We start from the raw sequence: 24244 nt of genomic DNA on the forward strand, positions 1-24244 counted from the left end.
CAGGAGGGGCACCAGGGCGCCCTCCCCATAGGCCGGCGCGGCCAGGGGCCTACCCGCGCGGCCCTATGGTGTGGGGCCCCTGGGCCTCCCCTCCGGGTCTCCTTCGGTGTCCTGGTCCGTCTCGGTGAATTATGATGTTTGGTCTTCGTTTCGTCGAATTCTGAGAATATTGCCCGAACAGCCTTTCCGGAACCAAAAACAACGAAAACAACAGAATCGGCCCTTCGGCATCTCGTTAATAGGTTAGTTCCGAAAACGCATAAAAACATTATAAAGTGCAAGCAAAACATGTAAGTATTGTCATAAAACAAGCATGGAACATCGAAATTATAGGTACGTTGGAGACGTATCAAGCATCCCCAAGCTTAGTTCCTGCTCGCCCTCGAGTAGGTAAACGATAAAAAGAGTAATTTCGGTAGTGACATGCTACTTACATAACCTTGATCATACTATTATAAAGCATATGAGATGAATGAAGTGACTCAAGGCAATGATCTATAGTTGCTAACAAATAGATAACATATAGCAAAACTTTTCATGAATAGTACTTTCAAGACAAGCATCAAAAGTCTTGCATAAGAGTTAACTCATAAAGCAATAAATTCAAAGTAAAAGCATCGAAGCAACACAGAGGAAGATTTAAGTTTCAGCAATTGCTTTCAACTTTCAACATGTATATCTCATGGATAATGGTCAACACAAAGTAATATGATGAATGCAAATAAGCAAGTATGTAAGAATCAATGCACAGTTGACACAAGTGTTTGCTTCTAAGATGGAAGGAAGTAGGTAAACTGACTCAACATAAAGTAAAAGAATGGCCCTTCGCAGAGGAAGCGAGGATTAAATCATGTGCTAGAGCTTTTTAAGTTTTGAAATCATATAGAGAGTATAAAAGGAAAGTTTTGAGAGGTGTTTGTTGTTGTCAACGAATGGTAGTGGGCACTCTAACCCCCTTGCCAAACAGACTTTCAAAGAGCGGCTTCCATGAAGGACGTTATCTCTACCAGCAAGGTAGATCATCCCTCTTCTCTTTTGTTTACACATGTATTTTAGTTTTATTTATGGTTGACACTCCTCCCAACCTTTTGCTTACACAAGCCATGGCTAACCGAATCCTCGGGTGCCTTCCAACATTCACATACCATGAAGGAGTGTCTATTTGCAAAATTAAGTTGCTTACTAATGAATCAGAGCAAAACATGTGAAGAGAATTATTAATGAAGGTTGATTAATTGGGGGCTGGGAACCCCGCGCCAGCTCTTTTTGCAAAATTATTGGATAAGCGGATGAAGCCACTAGTCCATTGTTGAAAGCTGCCCAACAAGATTGAAAGATAAAACACCACATACTTCCTCATGAGCTATAAAACATTGACACAAATAAGGAGTAATAAAGCTTTGAATTGTTTAAAGGTAGCACATGAAGTATTTACTTGGAATGGCAGAAAATACCACATAGTAGGTAGGTATGGTGGACACAAATGGCATAGGTTTTGGCTCAAGGTTTTGGATGCAAAAGAAGCATTCCCTCTCAGTACAAGGCTTTGGGCTAGCAAGGTTGTTTGAAGCAAACACAAGTATGAACTGGTACAGCAAAACTTACATAAGAACATATTGCAAGCATTATAAAACTCTAAACTGTCTTCCTTGTTGCTCAAACACAATTACCAGAAAATATCTAGACCTTAGAGAGACCAATCATGCAAACCAATTTCAACAAGCTCTACGGTATTTCTCCACTAATAGGTTTAAACTACATGATGCAAGAGAAACATGATCTACTTGAGAGCTCAAAACAATTGCCAAGCATCAAATTATCCAAGACATGATGAGGCATTTTCTTTTTCCAACCAAACAACAATAAATGCAATAGCTTCCAACTTTTGTCATTGAACATTAAAAGTAAGAGCAAAGAACACAAGTGTTCATATGAAAAAGCGGAGCGTGTCTCTCTCCCACACAAGGATTGCTAGGATCCGATCTTATTCAAACAAAACAAAAATAAAAACACACAGACGCTCCAAGTGAAGAACATAAGATGTGACCGAATAAAAATATAGTTTCAATAGAAGAACCTGATAAGTTGATGAAGAAGGGGATGCCTTGGGCATCCCCAAGCTTAGACGCTTGAGTCTTCTTGAAATATGCAGGGATGAACCACGGGGGCATCCCCAAGCTTAGGCTTTTCACTCTTCTTGATCATATATCATCCTCCTCTCTTGACCCTTGAAAACTTCCTTCACACCAAACTTCTCATAAACCTCATTAGAGGGGTTAGTACTCAAAAAACTTTAATCCACCTTGGCCCTGTAGTGACACATTGAAAGAACTCAATAAAACATTAGCTACAGCTCTCCACGTCTAGAAAGTCTCACTTAAAGTCCACAAGAGACAATGCAAAAACAGAGACGAGAATCTGTCAAAACAGAACGACCGAGTAAACAAGAATTTTTAAGAGGTACTTCCGTTGCTCAAATGAGAAAACTCAAAACTAATGAAAGTTGCGTACATATCTGAGGATCACTCACATAAATTGGCAGATTTTTCTGAGTTACCTACAGAGAATCATACCCAGATTCGTGACAGCAAAAAATCTGTTTCTGCGCAGAAATCCAAATCTAGCATCAATCTTCTATTAGACACTTCACTTGGCACAACATTGCAATAAAATAAAGATAAGGAGAGGTTGCTACAGTAGTAACAACTTCCAAGACACAACAAAACAGTAGTGAAATAAAGACATGGGTTATCTCCCAAGAAGTGCTTTCTTTATAGCCATTAAGATGGGCTCAGCAGTTTTAATGATGCACTCGCAAGAAATAAGAGTTGAAGCAAAAGAGAGCATCAAAAAGCAAGTTCAAAACACATTTAAGTCTAACCCACTTCCTATGCATAGGAATCTTGTACACAAATAAATTCATGAAGAACAAAGTGACAAGCATAAGAAGATAAAACAAGAGTAACTTCAAAATTTTCAGCATATAGAGAGGTGTTTTAGTACCATGCAAATTTCTACAACCATATTTTCCTCTCTCATAATAATTTTCAGTAGCTTCATGAACAAACTCAACAACATAACTATCACATACAACATGCTTTTCATGATTCACAAGCACATAATTTTTATCAAGCTCGAAATAATAGGATTAAAACTTTCAAACCCACTTTTATCAATAATGTAACAAGATGATTGATCAATCTCAAAAGATATGGGACTCATAGATAAAGTCAAGAACTCTCCAATCCCATTTTCATTAGTAGTACAATTAATATTATCAAGTAACATAGGACCATCATCTAGAGATTTATCATAAACATTTGCCAAGCAAAACTCTTTAGTACCATGCATTTCGACATCAGGAACAAACAAAGCATTATCATAAAATTTATCAAAATAGCATGGATTATCATGAATAACAGTAGCATAATTATTCTTACAAGTTTTACTCATAGGAAATATTTCAAGAGAATCCACAAGAACATAACATTCAACCTCCTTTGGTAAGCATGGAGGACAATCAAATAGTGTAAGAGATAAAGAGTTACTCTCATTAGAAGGTTGGCATGGGTAGCTAATCCATTCTTCCTCCTTTTGTTCATCACTCTCCTCTTCTTTTTCATCCAATGAGCTTTCGGGTTCATCAATTTCCTCCTCTTTTTCATCCAATGAGCTTTCGAGTTCATCAATTTCTTCTTCCACCGGTTCCTGCAAATTGTGAGTGCATTCTTGTGCATTAATGAGTCTCTCTTTATAATCAATGATATAGGGATTATCACTGTAGCTTTCAATGCAAAAATTAAGGATAGAAGAGACATAATCTTTAAGGTCCTTACAAACAACACAAGTTTCATAATTTCTAGCAATGAAGGATTCGATCTCAGAAGCTCCCATAAACAAAACAAATTGTTCTACTTCTTCGAACCCAAAATGAATATAGTTATTCCAGCTATAGTTCTTAATTAAAAATTCCTCACTAAAGCCACATTGAAATTTAAGATGTTTAGTATCCTGTTTAGAGCAACAGTTTATATCATGGCGTTTAAGCAAGATTTTAGCAATTGTATTCAGTTTTTCTATCACAGCACTCATAACTTTACCCGTTCTTGATTCTCTGTAGTTATTTTATAATTCAATAAGCTCCAAATAGGTTGTAGGTTCTCCCATAGCAACAGTTTTTAATTTTTCGGTTTTTCAAATTTTTGTGGATTTTCGGGTATATGAGGAAAATAAAACAAGACAAAAAGAAACTAGACAAATGTAAACTAAGCAAAACAAAATAAAATAAAGCAGAGAGAGAGGTAGAGTGTACTCCCCAGGTGAACTTATGAGTAGAGCTATGCCTCCCCGGCAACGGCGCCAGAAAATAGTCTTGATGACCCACAAGTATAGGGGATCGCAACAGTCTTCGAGGGAAGTAAAACCCAAATTTATTGATTCGACACAAGGGGAGGTAAAGAATACTTATAAGCCTTAACAACCGAGTTGTCAATTCAGCTCGCACTGGAAAAGCACTAGTAACGTGGGTGATGTGAAAGTAGCGAGTGATATGAGAGCAGTAGTAACGAGTAACACAGCAGCTAGTAGCAGTAATATGAGAGCAATGGCACCGGAAAATAGTTGATACTACTTCCAATGACATGTAGAATGAGTATATGATGATGAAAGATGGACCGGGGTTCCCAGCTATCTACACTAGTGGTAACTCTCCAATAACAAGTGTTGGGTGAACAAATTACAGTTGGGCAATTGATAGGATTGAAATAGCATTAAGACAGAACATCAAGATCATTAATCATGTAGGCATGTGTTCCAATTATAGTCGTACGTGCTCGCAATGAGAAACTTGCACAACATCTTTTGTCCTACCAGCCGGTGGCAGCCGGGCCTCAAGGGAATCTACTGGATATTAAGGTACTCCTTTTAATAGAGTACCGGAGCAAAGCATTAACACTCCGTGAACACATGTGATCCTCACATCACTACCATCCCCTCCGGTTGTCCCGATTTCGTCACTTCGGGGCCATTGGTTCCGGACAGACAACATGTGTATACAACTTGCAGGTAAGACCATAAACAATGAATATCATGATGAAATAATAACATGTTCAGATCTGAGATCATGGCACTCGGGCCCTAGTGACAAGCATTAAGCATAACAAGTTGCAACAATATCATCAAAGTACCAATTACGGACACTAGGCACTATGCCCTAACAATCTTATACTATTACATGACCAATCTCATCCAATCCCTACCATCCCCTTCAGCCTACAGCGGGGAATTACTCACACATGGATGGGGGAAACATGGCTGGTCGATGGAGAGGCGTCGGTGGTGATGGTGGCGATGATCTCCTCCAATTCCCCGTCCCGGCGGAGTGCCAGAACGGAGACTTCTGGCTCCCGAGACGGAGTTTCGCGATGTGGCGGCGTTCTGGAGGGTTTCTGGCGACTTCGACTTCCTCCCGTGCGTTTTTAGGTCGAAGGCCATAAGTAGTCCGAAGGAGGGCGTCGGGGGCCGACCGAGGCCGCCACACACTAGGGCCGCGCGGCCCCTCCTGGGCCACGCCCGCCTAGTGTGTGGGGCCCTCGGGCCCCCACCTGGCTTGCCCTTCTGGCTCCGTAAGTATTCTGGGAAAATAGGACCTTCCACATAATTTCCGAGGTTTTTCCTGAAAGTTGAATTTCTGCACAAAAACGAGACACCAGAACAGTTCTGCTGAAAACAACGTTAGTCCGTGTTAGTTGCATACAAAATACACAAATTAGAGGCAAAACAATAGCAAAAGTGTTCGGGAAAGTAGATACGTTTTGGACGTATCAATGCCCAAGGCATCCCTTCTTCATCGACAACTTATCAGGTTCCTCTAGTGAAACTATATTTTTATTCCGTCACATCTTATGTGCTTTACTTGGAGCGTCTGTTTGTTTTTATTTTTGTTTTTGTTTGAATAAATCGGATCCTAGCATTCTTTGTTTGGGAGAGAGACACGCTCCGCTGTTTCGTATGAACACATGTGTTCTTAGCTTCATCTTTAATGTTCATTGCGAAAGTTGAACTATTTCATTCATTGTTATATGGTTGGAAACGGAAAATGCCGCGTGTGGTAAATGGTTTAATATCTTGAATAATGTGATACTTGGCAATTGTTGTGCTCATATAGATCTTGTTTAAGCTCTTGCATCATGTACCTTGTACTCATTAATGAATAACTACATAGAGCTTGTTAAAATTTGGTTTGCATGATTGATCTCTAGAGTCTAGATATTTTCTGGTTGAGGTGTTTGAACAACAAGGAGACAATGTAAAGTCTTATAATAGCTACAATATGTTCATATGTGAGCTTTGCTGCACCTTTTATACTTGAGTTTGCTTCAAACAACCTTGCTAGCCTAGCCTTGTATTGAGAGGAATTCTTCTCGTGCATCCAAATCCTTGAGCCAATAACCATGCCATTTGTGTCCACCATACCTACCTACTACATGGTATTTCTCCGCCATTCCAAAGTAAATTACTTGAGTGCTACCTTTAAAATTTCTATTCTTTACCTTTGCAATTTATAGCTCATGGGATAAAATAGCTTAAAAACTACCGTGGTGAAGAATATGTACTTATGTGTCTTATTTCTTAATAAGTTGCTTGTTGAGCGGTAACCATGTTTTCTGGGGACGCCATCAACTCTTTTACCTTTGTTGAATATCATGTGAGTTGCTATGCATGTTCGTCTTGTCTGAAGTAAGGGCGGTTCTCACAATCAAATGGTTTGAGTATATATGCATACTGTTAGAGAAGAACATTGGACCGCTAACTAAAGCCATGATTCATGGTGGAAGTTTCAGTGTGGACAGCTAATCCTCAATCTCTTATGAGAATATTAACTGTTGTTGAATGCTTATGCATTAAAGAGGAGTCCATTATCTGTTGTCTATGTTGTCCCGGTATGGATGTCTAAGTTGAGAATAATCAAAAGCGAGAAATCCAATGCGAGCTTTCTCCTTAGACCTTTGTACAGGCGGCATAGAGGTACCCCTTTGTGACACTTGGTTGAAACATATGCTATGCAATGATAATCCGTGTTAACCCAAGCTAATTAGGACAAGGTGCGAGCACTATTAGTATACTATGCATGAGGCTTGCAACTTATAAGATGTCTTATACATAACTCATATGCTTTATTACTACCGTTGACAAAATTGTTTCTTGTTTTCAAAATGAAAAGCTCTAGCACAAATATAGTAATCAATGCTTCCCTCTGCGAAGGGCCTATCTTCTACTTTATTGTTGAGTCAGTTTGCCTATTCTTTCTATCTTAGAAGCAAACACTTGTATCAACTGTGTGCATTGATTCTTACATGTTTACTTATTGCACTTGTTATATTGCTTTGTGTTGACAATTATCCATGAGATATACATGTTGAAGTTGAAAGCAACCGCTGAAACTTTATCTTCCTTTGTGTTGCTTCAATGCCTTTACTTCGAATTTATTGCTTTATGAGTAACTCTTATGCAAGTCTTATTTGATGCTTGTCTTGAAAGTATTATTCATGAAAAGTCTTTGTTATATGATTCATTAGTTTACTCATTATCTTCATCATTGCTTCGAATGCGCTGCATTCATCTCATATGCTTACAATAGTATGATCAAGATTATGATAGCATGTCACTTCAGAAATTATCTTTGTTATCGTTTACCTACTCGAGGGCGAGTAGGAACTAAGCTTGGGGATGCTTGATACGTCCCAAACGTATCTATAATTTCTTATGTTCCATGCTACTTTTATGATGATACTCACATGTTTTATACACATTATATGTCATATTTATGCATTTTCCGGCACTAACCTATTGACGAGATGCCGAAGAGCCGATTCTTGTTTTCTGCTGTTTTTGGTTTCAGAAATCCTAGTAAGGAAATATTCTCGGAATTGGACGAAATCAACGCCCTGTGGGCCTATTTTTCCACGAAGCTTCCGGAAGACCGGAGGACTTACGAAGTGGGGCCACGAGGTGGCGCCACACTAGGCGGCGCGGCCCAAGCCTTGGCCGCGCCGGCTCGTTGTGTGGGGCCCTCGTGTGGCCCCCCGACCTGCCCTTCCGCCTACATATAGTCTTCGTCGCGAAACCCCCAGCATCGAGAGCCACGATACGGAAAACCTTCCGGAGACGCCGCCGCCGCCAATCCCATCTCGGGGATTCAAGAGATCGCCTCCGGCACCCTGCCGGAGAGGGGAATCATCTCCCGGAGGTCTCTTCATCGCCATGATCGCCTTCGGATCGATGTGTGAGTAGTTCACCCCCGGACTATGGGTCCATAGCAAGTAGCTAGATGGTCGTCTTCTCCCCATTGTGCTATCATGTTAGATCTTGTGAGCTGCCTATCATGATCAAGATCATCTATTTGTAATCCTTCATGTTGTGTTTGTTGGGATCCGATGAATATTGAATACTATGTCAAGTTGATTATCAATCTATCATATATGTTATTTATGTTCTTGCATGCTCTCCGTTGCTAGTAGAGGCTCTGGCCAAGTTGATACTTGTGACTCCAAGAGGGGGTATTTATGCTCGATAGTGGGTTCATGCCTCCATTAAATCCGGGATAGTGACGAAAGTTCTAAGGTTGTGGATGTCTGTTGCCACTAGGGATAAAACATCGATGCTTTGTCTAAGGATATTTGTGTTGATTACATTACGCACCATACTTAATGCAATTGTCTCGTTGTTTGCAACTTAATACTGGAAGGGGTTCGGATGATAACCTCGAAGGTGGACTTTTTAGGCATAGATGCATGCTGGATAGCGGTCTATGTACTTTGTCGTAATGCCCCGATTAAATCTCATAGTACTCATCATGATATATGTATGTGCATTGTTATGCCTTCTTTATTTGTCAATTGCCCAACTGTAATTTGTTCACCCAACATCTGCTATCTTATGGGAGAGACACCGCTAGTGAAGGATCCCGGTCCTATTCTTTACATCTTAAATACAAACTGCTGCAATTGTTTTTTACTGTTCTTCGCAAACAACCATCATCATCCACACTATACATCTATTCCTTTGTTTACAGCAAGCCGGTGAGATTGACAACCTCGCTGTTACGTTGGGGCAAAGTTCTGTGATTGTGTTGTGCAGGTTCCACGTTGGCGCCGGAATCCCTGGTGTTGCGCCGCACTATGATTCGTCCCAAACGTATCTATAATTTCTTATGTTCCATGCTACTTTTATGATGATACTCACATGTTTTATACACATTATATGTCATATTTATGCATTTTCCGGCACTAACCTATTGACGAGATGCCGAAGAGCCAGTTGCTGTTTTCTGCTGTTTTTGGTTTCAGAAATCCTAGTAAGAAAATATTCTCGGAATTGGACGAAATCAACGTACAGGGTCTTATTTTTGCATGAAGCTTCCAGAAGTACGAGGGAGAGACGAAGTGGGGCCACGAGGTGGCGACACACCAGGGCGGCGCGGCCCAAGCCCTGGCCGCGCCGGCCTGTTGTGTGGGCACCTCGTGACGCCCCTTGACCTGCCCTTCCGCCTACTTAAAGCCTCCGTCCCGAAACCCCCAGTACCGAGAGCCACGATACGGAAAACCTTACAGAGACGCCGCCACCGCCAATCCCATCTCGGGGGATTCAGGAGATCGCCTCCGGCACCCTGCCGGAGAGGGGAATCATCTCCCGGAGGTCTCTTCATCGCCATGATCGCCTCCGGATCGATGTGTGAGTAGTTCACCCCTGGACTATGGGTCCATAGCAGTAGCTAGATGGTCGTCTTCTCCCCATTGTGCTATCATGTTAGATCTTGTGAGCTGCCTACATGATCAAGATCATCTATTTGTAATCCTTCATGTTGTGTTTGTTGGGATCCGATGGATATTGAATACTATGTCAAGTTGATTATCAATCTATCATATATGTTATTTATGTTCTTGCATGCTCTCCGTTGCTAGTAGAGGCTCGGCCAAGTTGATACTTGTGACTCCAAGAGGGAGTATTTATGCTCGATAGTGGGTTCATGCCTCCATTAAATCCGGGACAGGTGACGTAAAGTTCTAAGGTTGTGGATGTGCTTGTTGCTACTAGGGATAAAACATCGATGCTTTGTCTAAGGATATTTGTGTTGATTACATTACGCACCATACTTAATGCAATTATCTCGTTGTTTGCAACTTAATACTGGAAGGGGTTCGGATGATAACCTCGAAGGTGGACTTTTTAGGCATAGATGCATGCTGGATAGCGGTCTATGTACTTTGTCGTAATGCCCTGATTAAATCTCATAGTACTCATCATGATATATGTATGTGCATTATTATGCCTTCTTTATTTGTCAATTGCCCAAGTGTAATTTGTTCACCCAACATCTGCTATCTTATGGGAGAGACACCGCTAGTGAACTGTGGACCCCGGTCCTATTCTTTACATCTGAAATACAAACTGCTGCAATTGTTCTTTACTGTTCTTCGCAAACAACCATCATCATCCACAGTATACATCTAATCCTTTATTTACGAGCAAGCCGGTGAGATTGACAACCTCACTCGTTACGTTGGGGCAAAGTTCCGTGATTGTGTTGTGCGAGTTCCACGTTGGCGCCGAATCCCCGGTGTTGCGCCGCACTACACTCCTCCGCCATCAACCTTCAACGTGCTTCTTGGCTCCTCCTAGTTCGATAAACCTTGGTTTCTTTCTGAGGGAAAACTTGCTACTGTGCGCATCACACCTTCCTCTTGGGGTTCCCAACGGACGTGTTAATTACGCGCAATCAATGAACTCCTAGGAATCTTCGCACCAAAGTGTAGCAGGTGATTTTCCCCACCACTTGCCTGCTGTAGAACACGAATCCCTAACGTGCTTCTTCTCCTCGCCATCATGGCCGGCCAGAGGAAGACACCCAACGCCTCTGCTCCACATCAGGCGATGGCGACTTGAGATGACTTTGTTGAAGAAGAAGAAGAAGAAGAAGAAGAATAATAATAATAATAATAATAATAATAATAATAATAATAATAATATAGAGCTCCACTCCTAGCTACATGCATAAAGCCCGAAACACCTACAACTACTCTGTACAACCCACCTCGACCACCCAAATCCACGCCGGACGGCATCGCCGCCGGGGGAGTTCCCTGCTTCACCTGACCGTCGGATATACAAAGAACGGAAAGGATCAGATTAGATCAGGTCCACCGAACTCGTTCGTCCCGATCTCAAACACCAACAGGCCGAGACTTCAAATCCAAACCGCACCCAACGCAGCCCAACCAAGCCCAAACCCAAACCCAACCCTCGCAGCCTCCCACCCACACGAGCGAGAGAGATGAGCACCGGCGGCGCGGACAAGTCCGGCAGCGGCGGCGGAGCAGCGCCGGTGAAGACGCCCTCGGACTTCCTCAAGTCCATCAGGGGCCGCCCCGTCGTCGTCAAGCTCAACTCCGGCGTCGACTACAGAGGTCCGTCTCCCCCTCTCGTTCCTACCGCGCCAACCCTAGGAAGCGCAGTCCACTCGCTTTTTTTTAGCGCAGTTGAGCAGTTTGGAAGAGTCCCGTGGCATAAGGGGGGATAGATTAGGGATAGTGTGAAGGCCTGCTTGTGAATTTTTTTTCTATTATCTCAGAGTTTAGATCAATTAGGCTACGTAGGTACGCACTGGGATTGCTTTCTCAGTTGTTATCATGTGATGCTTAGGTCTAGTTAGTTTCTCTGTGAAATTTGGTTTTCCGCAAAGGAGCATAACTCCATTGTTACGTACGCTGCTCTATGCCTGAGGCTCATGTAGCAGGCCAGCAGCAGCAGCTTACCTTGTAGAGCTAGATAACACCTGAATGGGGCACTACTTAGGTTTCACCAATTAGTCTCGACATTGTAGACAAGTTGACGAGTAGCGAACTAGTTCAACAAATGTGTACATTTTGATATGTGCATTCGTATGTTATGATATTGTTTTACAATGTACAAACTTACTCTACTACGCATTCGAGTGAAGAGATCTAAAGAAGACTGACATTGTATTCAAAGTGTACATTGTAATCAAGAGATCCCTTCTATTGGGATTATTATGAACACCTGATACCAAAATCGCCTAAACTGTGAGCGGTACAATACTTTTGCCTTCACGAGTCGCGGCACCAAGATTTTATGGGATAAAGCCCACAACGGAACTTTTAAGAGAAATATTATCAAAAAGTATGTTCAGCCTTTTCTAAAAAAAATATCTTGCTCTACTTGATGTGGGTGATTCAAGTGACATACATGGAATAGAGTATGTTCAACAGCGGGGAAGACCAAATTAAATAGATAAGCTCATGCAGTTTGGGTTCATCCTTTCGTTACGCGTGTTGACACTCGTTTCTGCTGCTAGGATAGTTCCAACTGCTCCTTCCTTCGCCTAGAGCGTGCTGCTGAGCCAAGTATCCTACTTGCCTCAGTGCTCAATCCTCACCTTGATTTATTGTAGGTAATGGCGAGTAGCGTGTATTGCGTGCAAGTCATTTTAATCACTACCATAGTGCCTCTTCAATGACCCTAGAGTAACGCTTCAGAAATTGAAGGATTTAAGGCTCCTGTGATCGGCCCAATTTACCAAGATAAGAATCTGTTAGGTGTTTATTTTTACTCCCTCCTTACTAAATTAGGATGCATATTAGTTTCGGTTAAAGCCAAAATTTGTAAGCTTTGACCAAATGTATAGGAAATAATATCAACATCTACAACATTAACTCAATGTTATTAGAACCATCATGAAATATATTTTCGTATTATATGCATTTGTTATTCTAAAAGTTAATATATTTTCATGTATAATTTATCAAACTTTATAAAGTTTGACTTTGACTAAATCTAATATGCATCCTAAATTGGGAGGAAGGGAGTACATTTTATCCTGCATAAATCAATAACTCCTAGAATGCAGGTTATTTACACCGCTTGAGGATCGATCTGAATTCCAAGCATCTGGTTAGGAAATATCACCTGGATCAAATGGTTTTGGACTCGGTCCTCATGTGGGAACGGTTTCATCCTGCTATCCTGCTAAGCACTTGCATGCAAGAATTGTAGCCAGTTGGTAGGAGCTGGGGTTCTACCGTGTCTAGGGTGTAGATTGTAGGGGAAGGAGGAGAGCGGGCACGGTCGAGGAGGACTCTGATACCAAGTTGGTAGGAGCTGGGGTTCTACCGTGTCTAGGGTGTAGATTGTAGGGGAAGGAGGAGAGCGGGCGCGGTCGAGGAGGAGGGCGCCGGCGGCACGGTGCCGTGGCGGCGGCTAAGGCGGCGCGGCGGCTAGGGTTAGGGAAAGACCGACTCCTTTGGGAGTCGGCAATAATGATATGATTATTGCTTGATTGATCACGTCCGGTTACAACTAGATAAAAATAAATGGGCTAAGCCCCTAATTGGGCCCACGGTTGGGCCCCCTCCTAGAATATGACAGGCCAGTCATAACACCAGTACTGTATTAGTTTTCTTGACAGAACCATTGAGGAGCCTAAAAGTTTAGCTTACACTAATATTAGAAGATTTATTGATGGAAAGTGAATGTACACTCGTAAGTTCAGAGAGTCTTCACTTCTACCCCTAGTAATCCCAAGGGCTACTGAAGTTGTATACTCCCTCCTTGCCATAATGTAGTGCATATAAGTTTCTTTAAAGTCAAACGATGTAATGTTTGACCAAGTCTATTGAGAAAATTGTCTATATCTACAACACCAAATCTTTTCCATATGAAAATGTACATCATGATGAATCTAATGGTATTCCAGATGTTGAGATTTTTTCTACATACTTGGTCAAACTTCATATAGTTCGACTTCTGAAAGAACTTATATGCACTACATTTTGGCATGGAGGGAGTACCTCTGCCATGCCAAAATGTACTGACTATTTGCTGCACACTTTTTTTTTTTGTACAACTGTAATTGATAAAAAAGACTGTTTCCGCGAATTTATCTTGATAAAAAGACTGGACATGGCGGTATTAATTACACTATACTCTCTCTAATGGATGTTGTGCATAAAACAAGTTGCATGCCAGACGAGCATGACTATTGCATTTACATGTTCTGTGCAGTGCCCATGCTTGTATGTGCTAACTCACTTTACGAAGCGAACAAATTGTACTCTGAATTTCTACTGTTAGCATATGCTGCTTCCATTTTTCTTAAATGATCCATTTGACTGGGAAAAAGGCTTTGATGATGATGATGACGATGATCCATTTGACTGGGCTAGCTAGCACCGTTATGTTCATTCCCATCAAAATTTAATGGTAGGACACATGATAGAGCATATTTACATCAGTGCTGAACTTAGAAGGGAAATCAGTATTTCCTGACTAGGATGTGGGCCCTGTTTCCTGTAGGAGCTGCTCTGATCTGGCTTGTATTTTTCTTGGATGCTGAAAAGTGACTTGCTCGTGATCAGGTATTCTGGCTTGTCTGGATGGTTATATGAACATTGCGATGGAGCAAACTGAAGAGTATGTCAACGGTCAGCTGAAGAACAAATACGGTGATGCCTTCATCAGAGGCAACAACGGTATGTCCTGGTCCTGGATTTCATACTACTTCCCGTGCTTTTTCCCCATTTTGTGTGGCAATTTTTGGTAGGGCATGTATCTATTCTGACGTCCCTCATATGAGTGCAGTTCTATACATCAGCACCTCGAAGCGGCCCCCCACTGATGGAGCATAAACCAAGTGGAGCCTTCCCCTCATGTAATTCTCAAGATGGTTAGCCGATTGGTTGTGGTGATCGCTGACTCGTGCCACCTTTTCAATCTCGTACCTGCTGTCTGTTGTGTTGCGGACTGACAGAGGTTTATCTGGAACCATTCCGATGTAACTGGGAATTTTTAGCCTTAAAATGCTTTTGTGGCTGAGATTCGGCGTTCAGGATATAGATAAGATTTGTGTTTCAGTCGTTGTGTTTGCTGCTTGCTGATTATCCGGTGCACTTTCTCGCACACACAAACTTTGCTCTATAAACTTATTGCCCTTTGCCATGCGTCAAATAACGATATGAATCTATTCATGCATCTGTTTTCACATCTTTTTCAAGGAGTTCTTTCGTTCTTCAACAATCTATGCTTCCCACCTCCAACCATACACATTTACTGCAGCAGAAACCCCAACAAAATACCCTGTTTCTTGCTCTCTTTTTTTTTTGTGGAGAAAATGCATCAGGTGCCCGGCTTTATAACTTAATAAAGTCCCGAATCGAAGCGGACTTGTGGCTCTCGGGTGCAACGCAGTAACGCACCCCCATAGACCAAAAAAGTTATAGTAATTTGAAAAAATTAAAAAGAAATTTGAATCTTTCTGGAAACCAAAACGATCAAGTTTGTACTCGTAAAAAAATGTTTGGACACGAAATGATTCCCATGAACTTCAGGGCAAAAAAGAAAAAAATATAACGAATATAAAGTGAATAGTACCTGGTTATGGGGCGTTTCGAGTTTGTCTTTTTTACCCAAGATACAATAAAAGTAATTTTTTAGAAAAATATTTTGTTTCAAGTACAATACCTGATCATCTTTGATTCCAAAAAAGTTTGAAATTTTTTGAACTTTTTTAAATATTTTTTAATATTTTTCCAAGTATAGCTCCTTCAGCAGATTGAACGGTAGGCTGGTTCCTTGTTCTTGTTTCATGCAAATCTCAATATTTCTGTACAAAGCTAACAAATCAGAACAACTTTTCTCGTGAAGTAAAAGAAAACTCCTTAGCGAGTAAAAATCCTGAAAGATTGCAAGCATCAGATCGTCACCTCAGGCTGTTCAAAATTCACAAGCTTCACCTATTAGTTCAAGAATGGCTACGCTGCAACCATTTGTCCCGGAACTCCAGAAGTAGAATGAACATGAATAACACCAGCATGTAATTTCAGCTGCATTATTTCAATCATCACAATCCAACTAAGAACCCAAGCAAAAAATACCACGGAAGCTGAAACTTCCACTAAATATAATATTAAAATGCCGAACTAGTTCACTGAGTTCAAATTAGGATCATCTCCAAATCATCAAGAAACTTCCACTAAATATAATATTAAAATGCCGAACTAGTTCACTGAGTTCAAATTAGGATCATCTCCAAATCATCAAGTTCAACATTATAAGGGCAAATTACTATAGATTAAAAGAAAATACAGTAACTTAGGTAAATTGGTACATCAATAATTTCCTGGTACATGGGGAAGCCCCAGTGGCTGCTCCCCCCTCAATTTTGGCTCCTATGCAGAACAGCATACCTAGACAGAGCAACATCAGCAAGTCATGAGGCTCCTCAGCTTCCTTTCACTAGTTTGCCTCATCAATCACCGAGAGTGGCCTCCAAATGGGTAATCTCTGAATGATATCGATGAACTCGGGGAATGTTAGAAGTGCCTACGAATCACCAGTCAGAAGTCTGCGACATAAGCTGCTTGCCCTGGCAGTGTTGTCCAAGTCAACAGCCGAAAATAAGATGGCATAATAGAGCTAAGAGACAAACAAATGTTGACTTGTTGTCATCTGTGTAGTACATTTCACACTTCAGACACCCAAGCTATTTTCAGTGTTCAGAGTTGCCCTCTTTAGCAGTTTGTGTCGTCGCATCTTCATTGACCTCTGTAATAACCTTTAGAAGGTCCACTGGAGTTGCAGCAGGATCAAGCTCATGACAACCTTCTGGGGCATTGTTGCCTTCTTCCCCAGTCAGCAGTCGAGAAGGAACCTGATGTGAGAACCGAAACAGCTCACACTTTGGTATCCTCCTGACCTCCTTGGGGTCCATGTGCCTATGGAAGACAGCTTTGAAACCAGCAACCTTCAACAATGGAATGACAGTCAGCCCTTCCTCCTCAGTGAACTCATCAATAACTTCTACAATCTCATACTTATATATCACATCATCAGGTGTAAGCTCATTCCAATCAGGAGACCAGTCTCGGTACAAAGCCCATGTATCACCTTTCTGAGGAATAATTCTGATAATCCCACGGGGGCCTTTTGTCCAGCTGACTTTATGCGAAAATATGTTGACTGTTTCTGTAATCTGGTACCTTCCAACCCTGAAATCTCCACATGTTTTCTGGAAGCCAGAGGCAACCCAGTTTATTGGTGCCAGTTCAATATTGGATTTGGAGTTGAGGAAACTCATGCGGATTCTGAAAGGTCTCATTGAAAGAACTTTCTGCACCATTGCATATAGACGAGGCATACCATCCTCACTATCATATGTAGCCCATACTTGGTCACTATAAAAAGCTCTCTCTGTGCGATCCTTATCAAAATCATGGAAATCAGGGTCTGGGACATCGATAGAAACAGGCACACGCTTCTGTTCTGCATTCTTTTCATCAGCTGCAGTTGCAGGTACTTGGGTGTCAACACTTATTGAACTGCATAGCTTGAGTCCTTTGCCAGGTTTGCCAAAGAGGACCCCATTTGCCTTTATGTTGTTGTCACTAGGATATACCTTCCCTTCCGACTTCCTTTTCTCTGCATGCCGTGAACATGATGCCACGCTCAGCTCATGCAATTTTCCCCTGACGGCTTCTTTGGCTTTCTCAATAAGTAGGCTTCGTGTATCAATCTGGGAGATCTCTCTCAAAACATTAGCCCTCTTTACACTCACTGCAGATCTCAACTTTTCCACTGTAGTGCCATTAACCCGTCCTACATCTGCGAAAGCAATTGTTTCTGTGTTCGCAACCACTGTGTCTTTGTTATCTCCACCATAATCCACAGCACTATAATCATTACTATGCCTTCTCCGCTTTGCAAACCGGCCACGCCTTGAAGTAGTTATCTCAGGATCACATACATTTCCACTTGTAGGGTAGTTGTATGTGTAGCTCTCTTCATTCGTTCTCCTCGGTTTCTCAGAAGGTTGGGCACTGTAAGCATTTGTACCAGCTGCAGGTGTCGTCTTGGCGTACTGATTCCACTGAAAGCTCTGAGTGTTGTAGGAATCATAAGTACTATCTTGCTGGTACCCCCCATGCCCTGTCCCTGGAATGCTCGAAGTCCTGCTTGTTGAGCCATATGAATTTTTGGTGGAATTGTTATTGTGATTCTGCGGCTGCTGCTTGGTTGACCAGGAGAACGATGAACTGCTCCCGTTGCAAGGAAATCCAGTCTCTACCGCCATGAATGCATGATGGCAGTTTGGGCACAGAAGGTTATGATTAAGATACATTCTTAAGTACTCATACTGCATACGACAGCGATTGCAAGATGTCCAGAAAGTTTCAACTCCAGCAGGACGAGTAGTAGCCTCTGCAGCTGCCGCTGCAGCAGCGGCAGCGGCGGCGGCAGCGGCCGCAGCATTCTTCCGAGCTCTCTTGGTCGCCTTCTTGTCATATGTATACATGCCATTGGTTACGTTGACAACAGAATGATCTGACCTCTTCTGATCATAAATTGCCTTCCTACTAGTATCAGACAGCACACTCCATGCCTCGGAAATCAGTTTAAAGGCCTCCTCAGCACCAACTGTCTTGTTCTTGTCAGGGTGCAGCTGGAGAGCTAGCTTCCTGTACTGCTTCTTGACATCCTCTTCATCTGCAAATGCGCCTAGGGACAAGATCCGATACCAGTCACACTCTCCATCAATCTTGGAGTCTGCTGCAAGATGAACTTCAAGAGTGGACACCATCTGGGATATGCCCTCAAGTGAGGGGCAGAGATTCTGGGCCTTGATCGCATACTTGCGTGCGCCTCTGAGGTCACGCACATGAAACTTGCTCTCCGCGATAGTTCGCGCTTTCACAGCTTCATCCATATTGTACTCCACAGTTGCACTCATCTCAACCTTTGAATTCGATCGACAAGACAGTTGGACTTGAGCAAGGATGAACAAGAGTTCAGTGCACAACACTGTTCACCTAACCTCGACAGTCATGAAATCTCCATTGATCTGCAGCAGAGTAGGGCGGCAAAGGTTATGAATATTGAGGAACAATATATAGAGCGTACTCAGTGGAATTGCAAACAAGCATAGCACGACATCACCAGTGAAGTGAAACCTGAGACAACATGTAAAACAATACTATGAATTTTGGTCCCGTGAGCTTGAAATAATCATTTAATTTCTGACGTGTTAGGTCTGGGAAACAATCTGGAAGTGAAATCTATCACATCATTAATTAATTTCAGCGCCGACAAATTTACTTGGCTGTCCACCCAATCTACTTCACTAGATTGACTAGGCGCCAGCTCCGACAAATTTACTTGGCTGTACACCCAATTTACTTCACTAGAATGACTACGCGCCAGCGCCGGCAAATTTACTTGGCTGTCCACCCAATCTACTTCACTAGATTGACTAGGCGCCAGCTCCGACAAATTTACTTGGCTGTACACCTCCAATCTACTTCACTAGAACGACTACACGCCAGTTCCGACCAATTTACTTGGTTGTACACCCAATCTACTTCACTAGAACGACTAAGCGCCACTAAGATTTGCTTCACACCAAATCGGAACCTTGTGGCTTCTTCTCTTAATGGAAGCTGGGGCTATGCCCTTAATTCGAAAGAAGAAAAAACAAATCGGAACCTGTGAGCTTAGCAGATCAGCAACCGGAGCTAAACTAACTCGCCAAAAAAAGGTGATCTTTGGTAGTAGCAACGCAAGATACAGAGCGGGAAAGATCCAACCGAGCTTTCTTCCACAGAAGCACAGAATCTGGAACCGCAGCTCCCCCAGAGCAGCACGAAAACCCAAACGAAATGAACAAATCTAAGCACCGGGAAAGAAAGCTGGAATCCAGCCAAGAGAAGCACCGATCCGCGTGATCTGCACCTCCCGTGCGCCGACCCAGCAGCGGCGCTGACCACAGGGGCACAAAACCTGGAGCTCCCCATGAACAGGCCCCAAACCCTAGGCCGCCAGATCTGCCCCGCCAGGCCACGGCCGGCGGCGAAAAGCACCTCAATCGAAAGCTAAGGAGGAGGGGAGCAGGGTGAGGACGTACCCATGCGGATCAGCTCGAGGAGGCGCGCGAATTCGGGGAGATTGGAGGCCACGGGCTCCCCCAAATTGCAAAAATTGTTTTATTTCTGGAGGAGGAAGGAGCTCTAAAAAAATGAAGCTTTTTTAGCTCAAGACTTTTAGTCAAAGCCCCAAAAATCGTAATACCAAATGCGAGAGAGGGGTAGCACAGACAGCAGTAGTAGTAGAAAAAGAGTGTAGGTCAGGTCGTGTGTGTGTGTGTGTGCGTGGGGTGTGAAGTGTGTGTGTGTCCTGTAAAAATAAACACTAGATTATTCCACCTTGTTTTTGTTTGCCTTAAAAAGTTTCAAACTTTGCCCTCATTTGGTGCCCTCAATTAAATTCCCCTACAGTCCAGCCCCAAACCCCTCCAGCCTCCAAACCCAGGGGCTTTCTTGCCATTTCCATTCTGCATCGTACAAAAAGCTTTTTCTACTCCTATATGTTTATGGTCTAATTTAATTCAGGATTCAATATAGTATTAATTGCTATTTTAACCTGTAGATTTGACGTTAACACAGGGGCATATCACATGGGAAAGTGTCCTAAATATCGTCCAGGTGGGCCCTACTACCCCAATAGTGTACATGTATGCAGGTACGTATAGACATACGCAAAACTTTATTAGGGGGGCTATTTCTGTAAAACCACAGTAGTATGGCGTGGGTACATCACGGGGTAGGGTTGTTTCAGGTATTTCTCAGCATCATTATGCTTAGGTTAAATAAAATCACAAAACTAACATCCACAAAAGGGAACCCTAATCTCCTCTCTAGTGAAACCCTAATCATTTTTCTAAGAAGATACCTTCCCTTGTGTGTGCGAGAGAACTTTTTCTCCACCCCATGTGGGACCCACTCAGTCTCCCTGTTACTCTTTAAGCACACACCCCTCTCTACATCATCACTGTCAGGCACTTTGTACTGGTATCCCAGAGGAAAATAATAAATAGATACTACTATATGACAGCAGCAGCAACAACACCAGAACAAAATATCTAGCGGTGTTACCAGCACTGACACAGCCGGTACTTACTTATTCTGCTACTGCAAAAAAATCCAGAGATGTTTATACCGATTATAAATGGCAGTGCTACTGCTAGGTAAACAAAAAGTAGGCAGGCAACATATACACAAGAGTCTTGGCACTGTGCATTTACACTTGAACTGCATCCAGCTTTGAGTTGTATCCAGCTTCAGGATGCCTCTTGGTCTTTATCAGCTGATGAATCTTGGCACTCCACTCTCTTGATGGAGCCTGGAGATCACAACTATTCATATTTAACTGAACATTGGTTATAGAAATGTGGCAGCTCTGTTCTTGGAGTTGTGTGAGAACTGAGGAGATGATGTTCATCTCACTTGGTTCATCAAGAACTGAGTTGTTTGACAATAGCAGCTAGAAACTTAATCTGCAGGTCACAGGATCAGCTTAGATAGATGTCAGTCACTGAAGGGAGATCACTTGGAGACATATGTCATAGTCACAAGCCTAAACAGCAATGTAACTTTGTAAGATATAAGGATCATAGGTTTTGCTGCCAGGACAGAGTGAAGCTGCAAGCAGTTGGAACCTAGACTGTTGATGCTTTCAATTTCAGAATGGAACTAAGATCATAGTGAAGGGGCATACCTAGTAGGTATAGCGAAAATTGGACAAAAGAGGTGCTGCTCCATAGTCCAAAGTGACCCACCATGCCAAAATCTTCTTGCAGTTTGAATTCCTCTTGAGCTTAATGTTCCATAGAAGAGTTTATCTAGATCAGTGCATATATGAAACTTATGCAAGAAGCAATATTTACTAGTCACAAGATCATATACCACAAGGAAGAAAGTCCAATAAGTAGCAGGTTATTATGTTTTCAGCATTGGCATAAACCACAGTAGGCACGATCATGCAAGGAGGATAATTGCAGGCATATGTAGTATATATGATAATTACAAGAGCCACAATAATGGAACCGGGGATCACCTCCCTGTTTTTCTAAAAAAATAAAATTACAAGAGCCACATTTGGACAAAAAGGGCTTGTATATTTACAAACTTTACAAATGAACTTTAGCTGCGTGTATCTTGATTCCTGAACCACATATTCAACAACTTATAGTACATGATGGAACAGTAGCAGGGGAGTTTCAGCATGATCTTCATCGCCGGACAGATCGATAAAGACGTCTGTACACGGACTTGGTCCTGTAAACAATGACCAGGCTCAAGCCAGCTCCCACAACACAAAACGCAGACATGATCAATGAGCTCACGAAGAAGCAAACAGCGCCTTCACACTTGAGTGGCCCTTCTTCTGCAAGCGAACCCATGCCAGGAATCATTTGTGCTTGTTTTTCAGCTTCATAGTCATAGAAGGTACTGGCAATGAGACCTGAGAAGATGAGTGACCCTGTGGGGTTTGCTACTGTGAGAAAGTTGTACATTGCCCCAAAGTGTTTTACGCCGAAAAGTTCAGAGACGGCAGCCGGCACAATGGCCCAGTGAGCTCCATATGCAAGCCCAACTAAGAAGGTTCCCATGTACATGGTTCCAGGCCAAGCCATTGCAAAAGGAAATGCCCAGCAGCCATCAGGATCTGAGCGAGTGCCAGTGCTATGTGCCTTGGGTATGTATGATCCCTAGGCAGAAGAGTAGTTTGTCAAAATATGAAGAAAGCCTCATCAAAACTTGACATGTCTGAAGAGTTGTCCAAAGTAAACTAAACCGTACATGAGAAATAGTTTGTAAGGCATGAAACTAGTTGAAGCATAAGAAAATTGCAACTGTCGAGAAAACTCTCCAAGTAAATGAACATAATATTACAATTCATGTAAGAACTAGTCAGAACTATGATAAAAGTAATTCTAACTTCTAGTGACAAAACTTCAGGTACCACAAATTAATACTAATATTTTTTCCTGCTTCAGTGGAAAATGCCAGATCAAAATGTGGATAACTTAGTATTGATACCTGACAATAATTTCAGAGAAGTAGCCACCTCCAACACGGCCAAGAAAGTTCCATATGCTCGTCAATGACACAAAGTTATGCACGTCTATATACCCAGCAGCTTGGCTCATCTGACCCAGATTGTCGATCACTGTCAGGCCTGACCCCGACCCAAGTAGAAGCGATAACCAAATAAGCCAAAAATCAGCCTTGACTAATGCCTGCATCAGGGTGAAGTTATCTCCCCGGTGTGGTCTTTGCCTGATTCTAACCCCACCTCTTGCTGCAGCTTGCACTAACTTGGCCTGCAACTTTGCAATTTTTTTCCTCCTTTCAGATGGGGACAATAAATCCATGTCTTTAGGCTTCTCTTCTTCCACCTCACTTAGAATTAACTCTGGTTGATCATCCCTTTCTTCTGAAGTACTTGCCTGTCCTTTAGGTGATTCACACAGCAGAGCCTCTTCAACTGAACATGGATATTCATTTTTTGAGAAAAATGTCAAGGTCACAGGGATCGCAATTGGCAAAATAAGCAAGATGAAAAGAATGACGGTGAGAGAGGTAGCCACATCGTCACTCAGTTCCAGGAAATCTTGGACTAGCATGACACCAACAAGATATGAGGCGAGGAGCAAGCAGATGGTGTAGATGAACATGAAGCTGTTATTGTCAGATGCTCGCACCTGTCGATGACCCCCCACAGGCCTAATAACAAACATCAGGCCAAGGGCAACAAGTGATGGCCCGACTGCAACCATGAAGACAAGAGTTGCACTGTCTGGTGTGTGCATTACTGCATATAGTTGAGTTATAATTGCGCTGCTAAGGCCAGCAAATCCTTTCAGGATGCCCACAGTTGGGCCTCTGCTCTTCGGGAAATTCTGGATGCATGTAACAAGTGAAGTTGTGTTGAAGTATGTCTCGCCGTTGGTTCCAAAAAAAATAAGGACACACATCTGAATAATAAAAAAGAGAGAGAGATTATATTAGTAAAAAATATAACCAAATAACTACTCATACGTTTGTTTCTCTTTATAGTCTAATTTTGGGGATTCTGAGCATTAACAGTGAGTAGAAGATTCCCCATTTCCTCCACATAACTTGCAATCCTGGATAATAGTCTATTAGTCAATTTTAGTTGGAGCACCCCATATAGTTCTATACCATTATAATTTGTACATGTTCTCAGTATAGTTTCTTAAACAAAATTGAACATATGTAGGGTGCAACAGATCAATTAATAAATACTTATGAGAAACAAACGAATGTAACTCCGCAGGGCAAGAAACAATGCAAGGATTACAAATCCCCAACTGCAC

The 24244-nt window shown here is 42.3% G+C and overlaps 2 protein-coding genes and 1 pseudogene across 2 annotated transcripts; 1 reads left to right on the forward strand and 2 right to left on the reverse strand.

Moving 5' to 3' along the window:
- Positions 1-11274: 11274 nt before the first annotated feature.
- On the forward strand, positions 11275-14927 carry LOC124675464 (U6 snRNA-associated Sm-like protein LSm6). The gene is made up of 3 exons (XM_047211540.1): positions 11275-11465; positions 14433-14546; positions 14656-14927. The coding sequence occupies exons 1-3, from the start codon at positions 11333-11335 to the stop codon at positions 14700-14702; spliced, it is 294 nt and encodes a 97-aa protein (XP_047067496.1). The 5' UTR covers positions 11275-11332; the 3' UTR covers positions 14703-14927.
- Positions 14928-15935: 1008 nt separating this feature from the next.
- On the reverse strand, positions 15936-20208 carry LOC124670395. The gene is made up of 2 exons (XM_047206904.1): positions 19970-20208; positions 15936-18910 (listed from the first exon to the last, which is right to left on the reverse strand). Exon 2 carries the CDS (start codon positions 18797-18799, stop codon positions 16562-16564), a length of 2238 nt encoding a protein of 745 aa, XP_047062860.1. The 5' UTR covers positions 18800-18910; positions 19970-20208; the 3' UTR covers positions 15936-16561.
- A 1673-nt stretch (positions 20209-21881) lies between these two features.
- On the reverse strand, positions 21882-23881 carry LOC124675736 (annotated as a pseudogene).
- Between the last annotated feature and the right edge of the window lie 363 nt (positions 23882-24244).

This window comes from Lolium rigidum, chromosome 7 (assembly GCF_022539505.1).
Source record: "Lolium rigidum isolate FL_2022 chromosome 7, APGP_CSIRO_Lrig_0.1, whole genome shotgun sequence".
NCBI lineage: Eukaryota > Viridiplantae > Streptophyta > Magnoliopsida > Poales > Poaceae > Lolium > Lolium rigidum.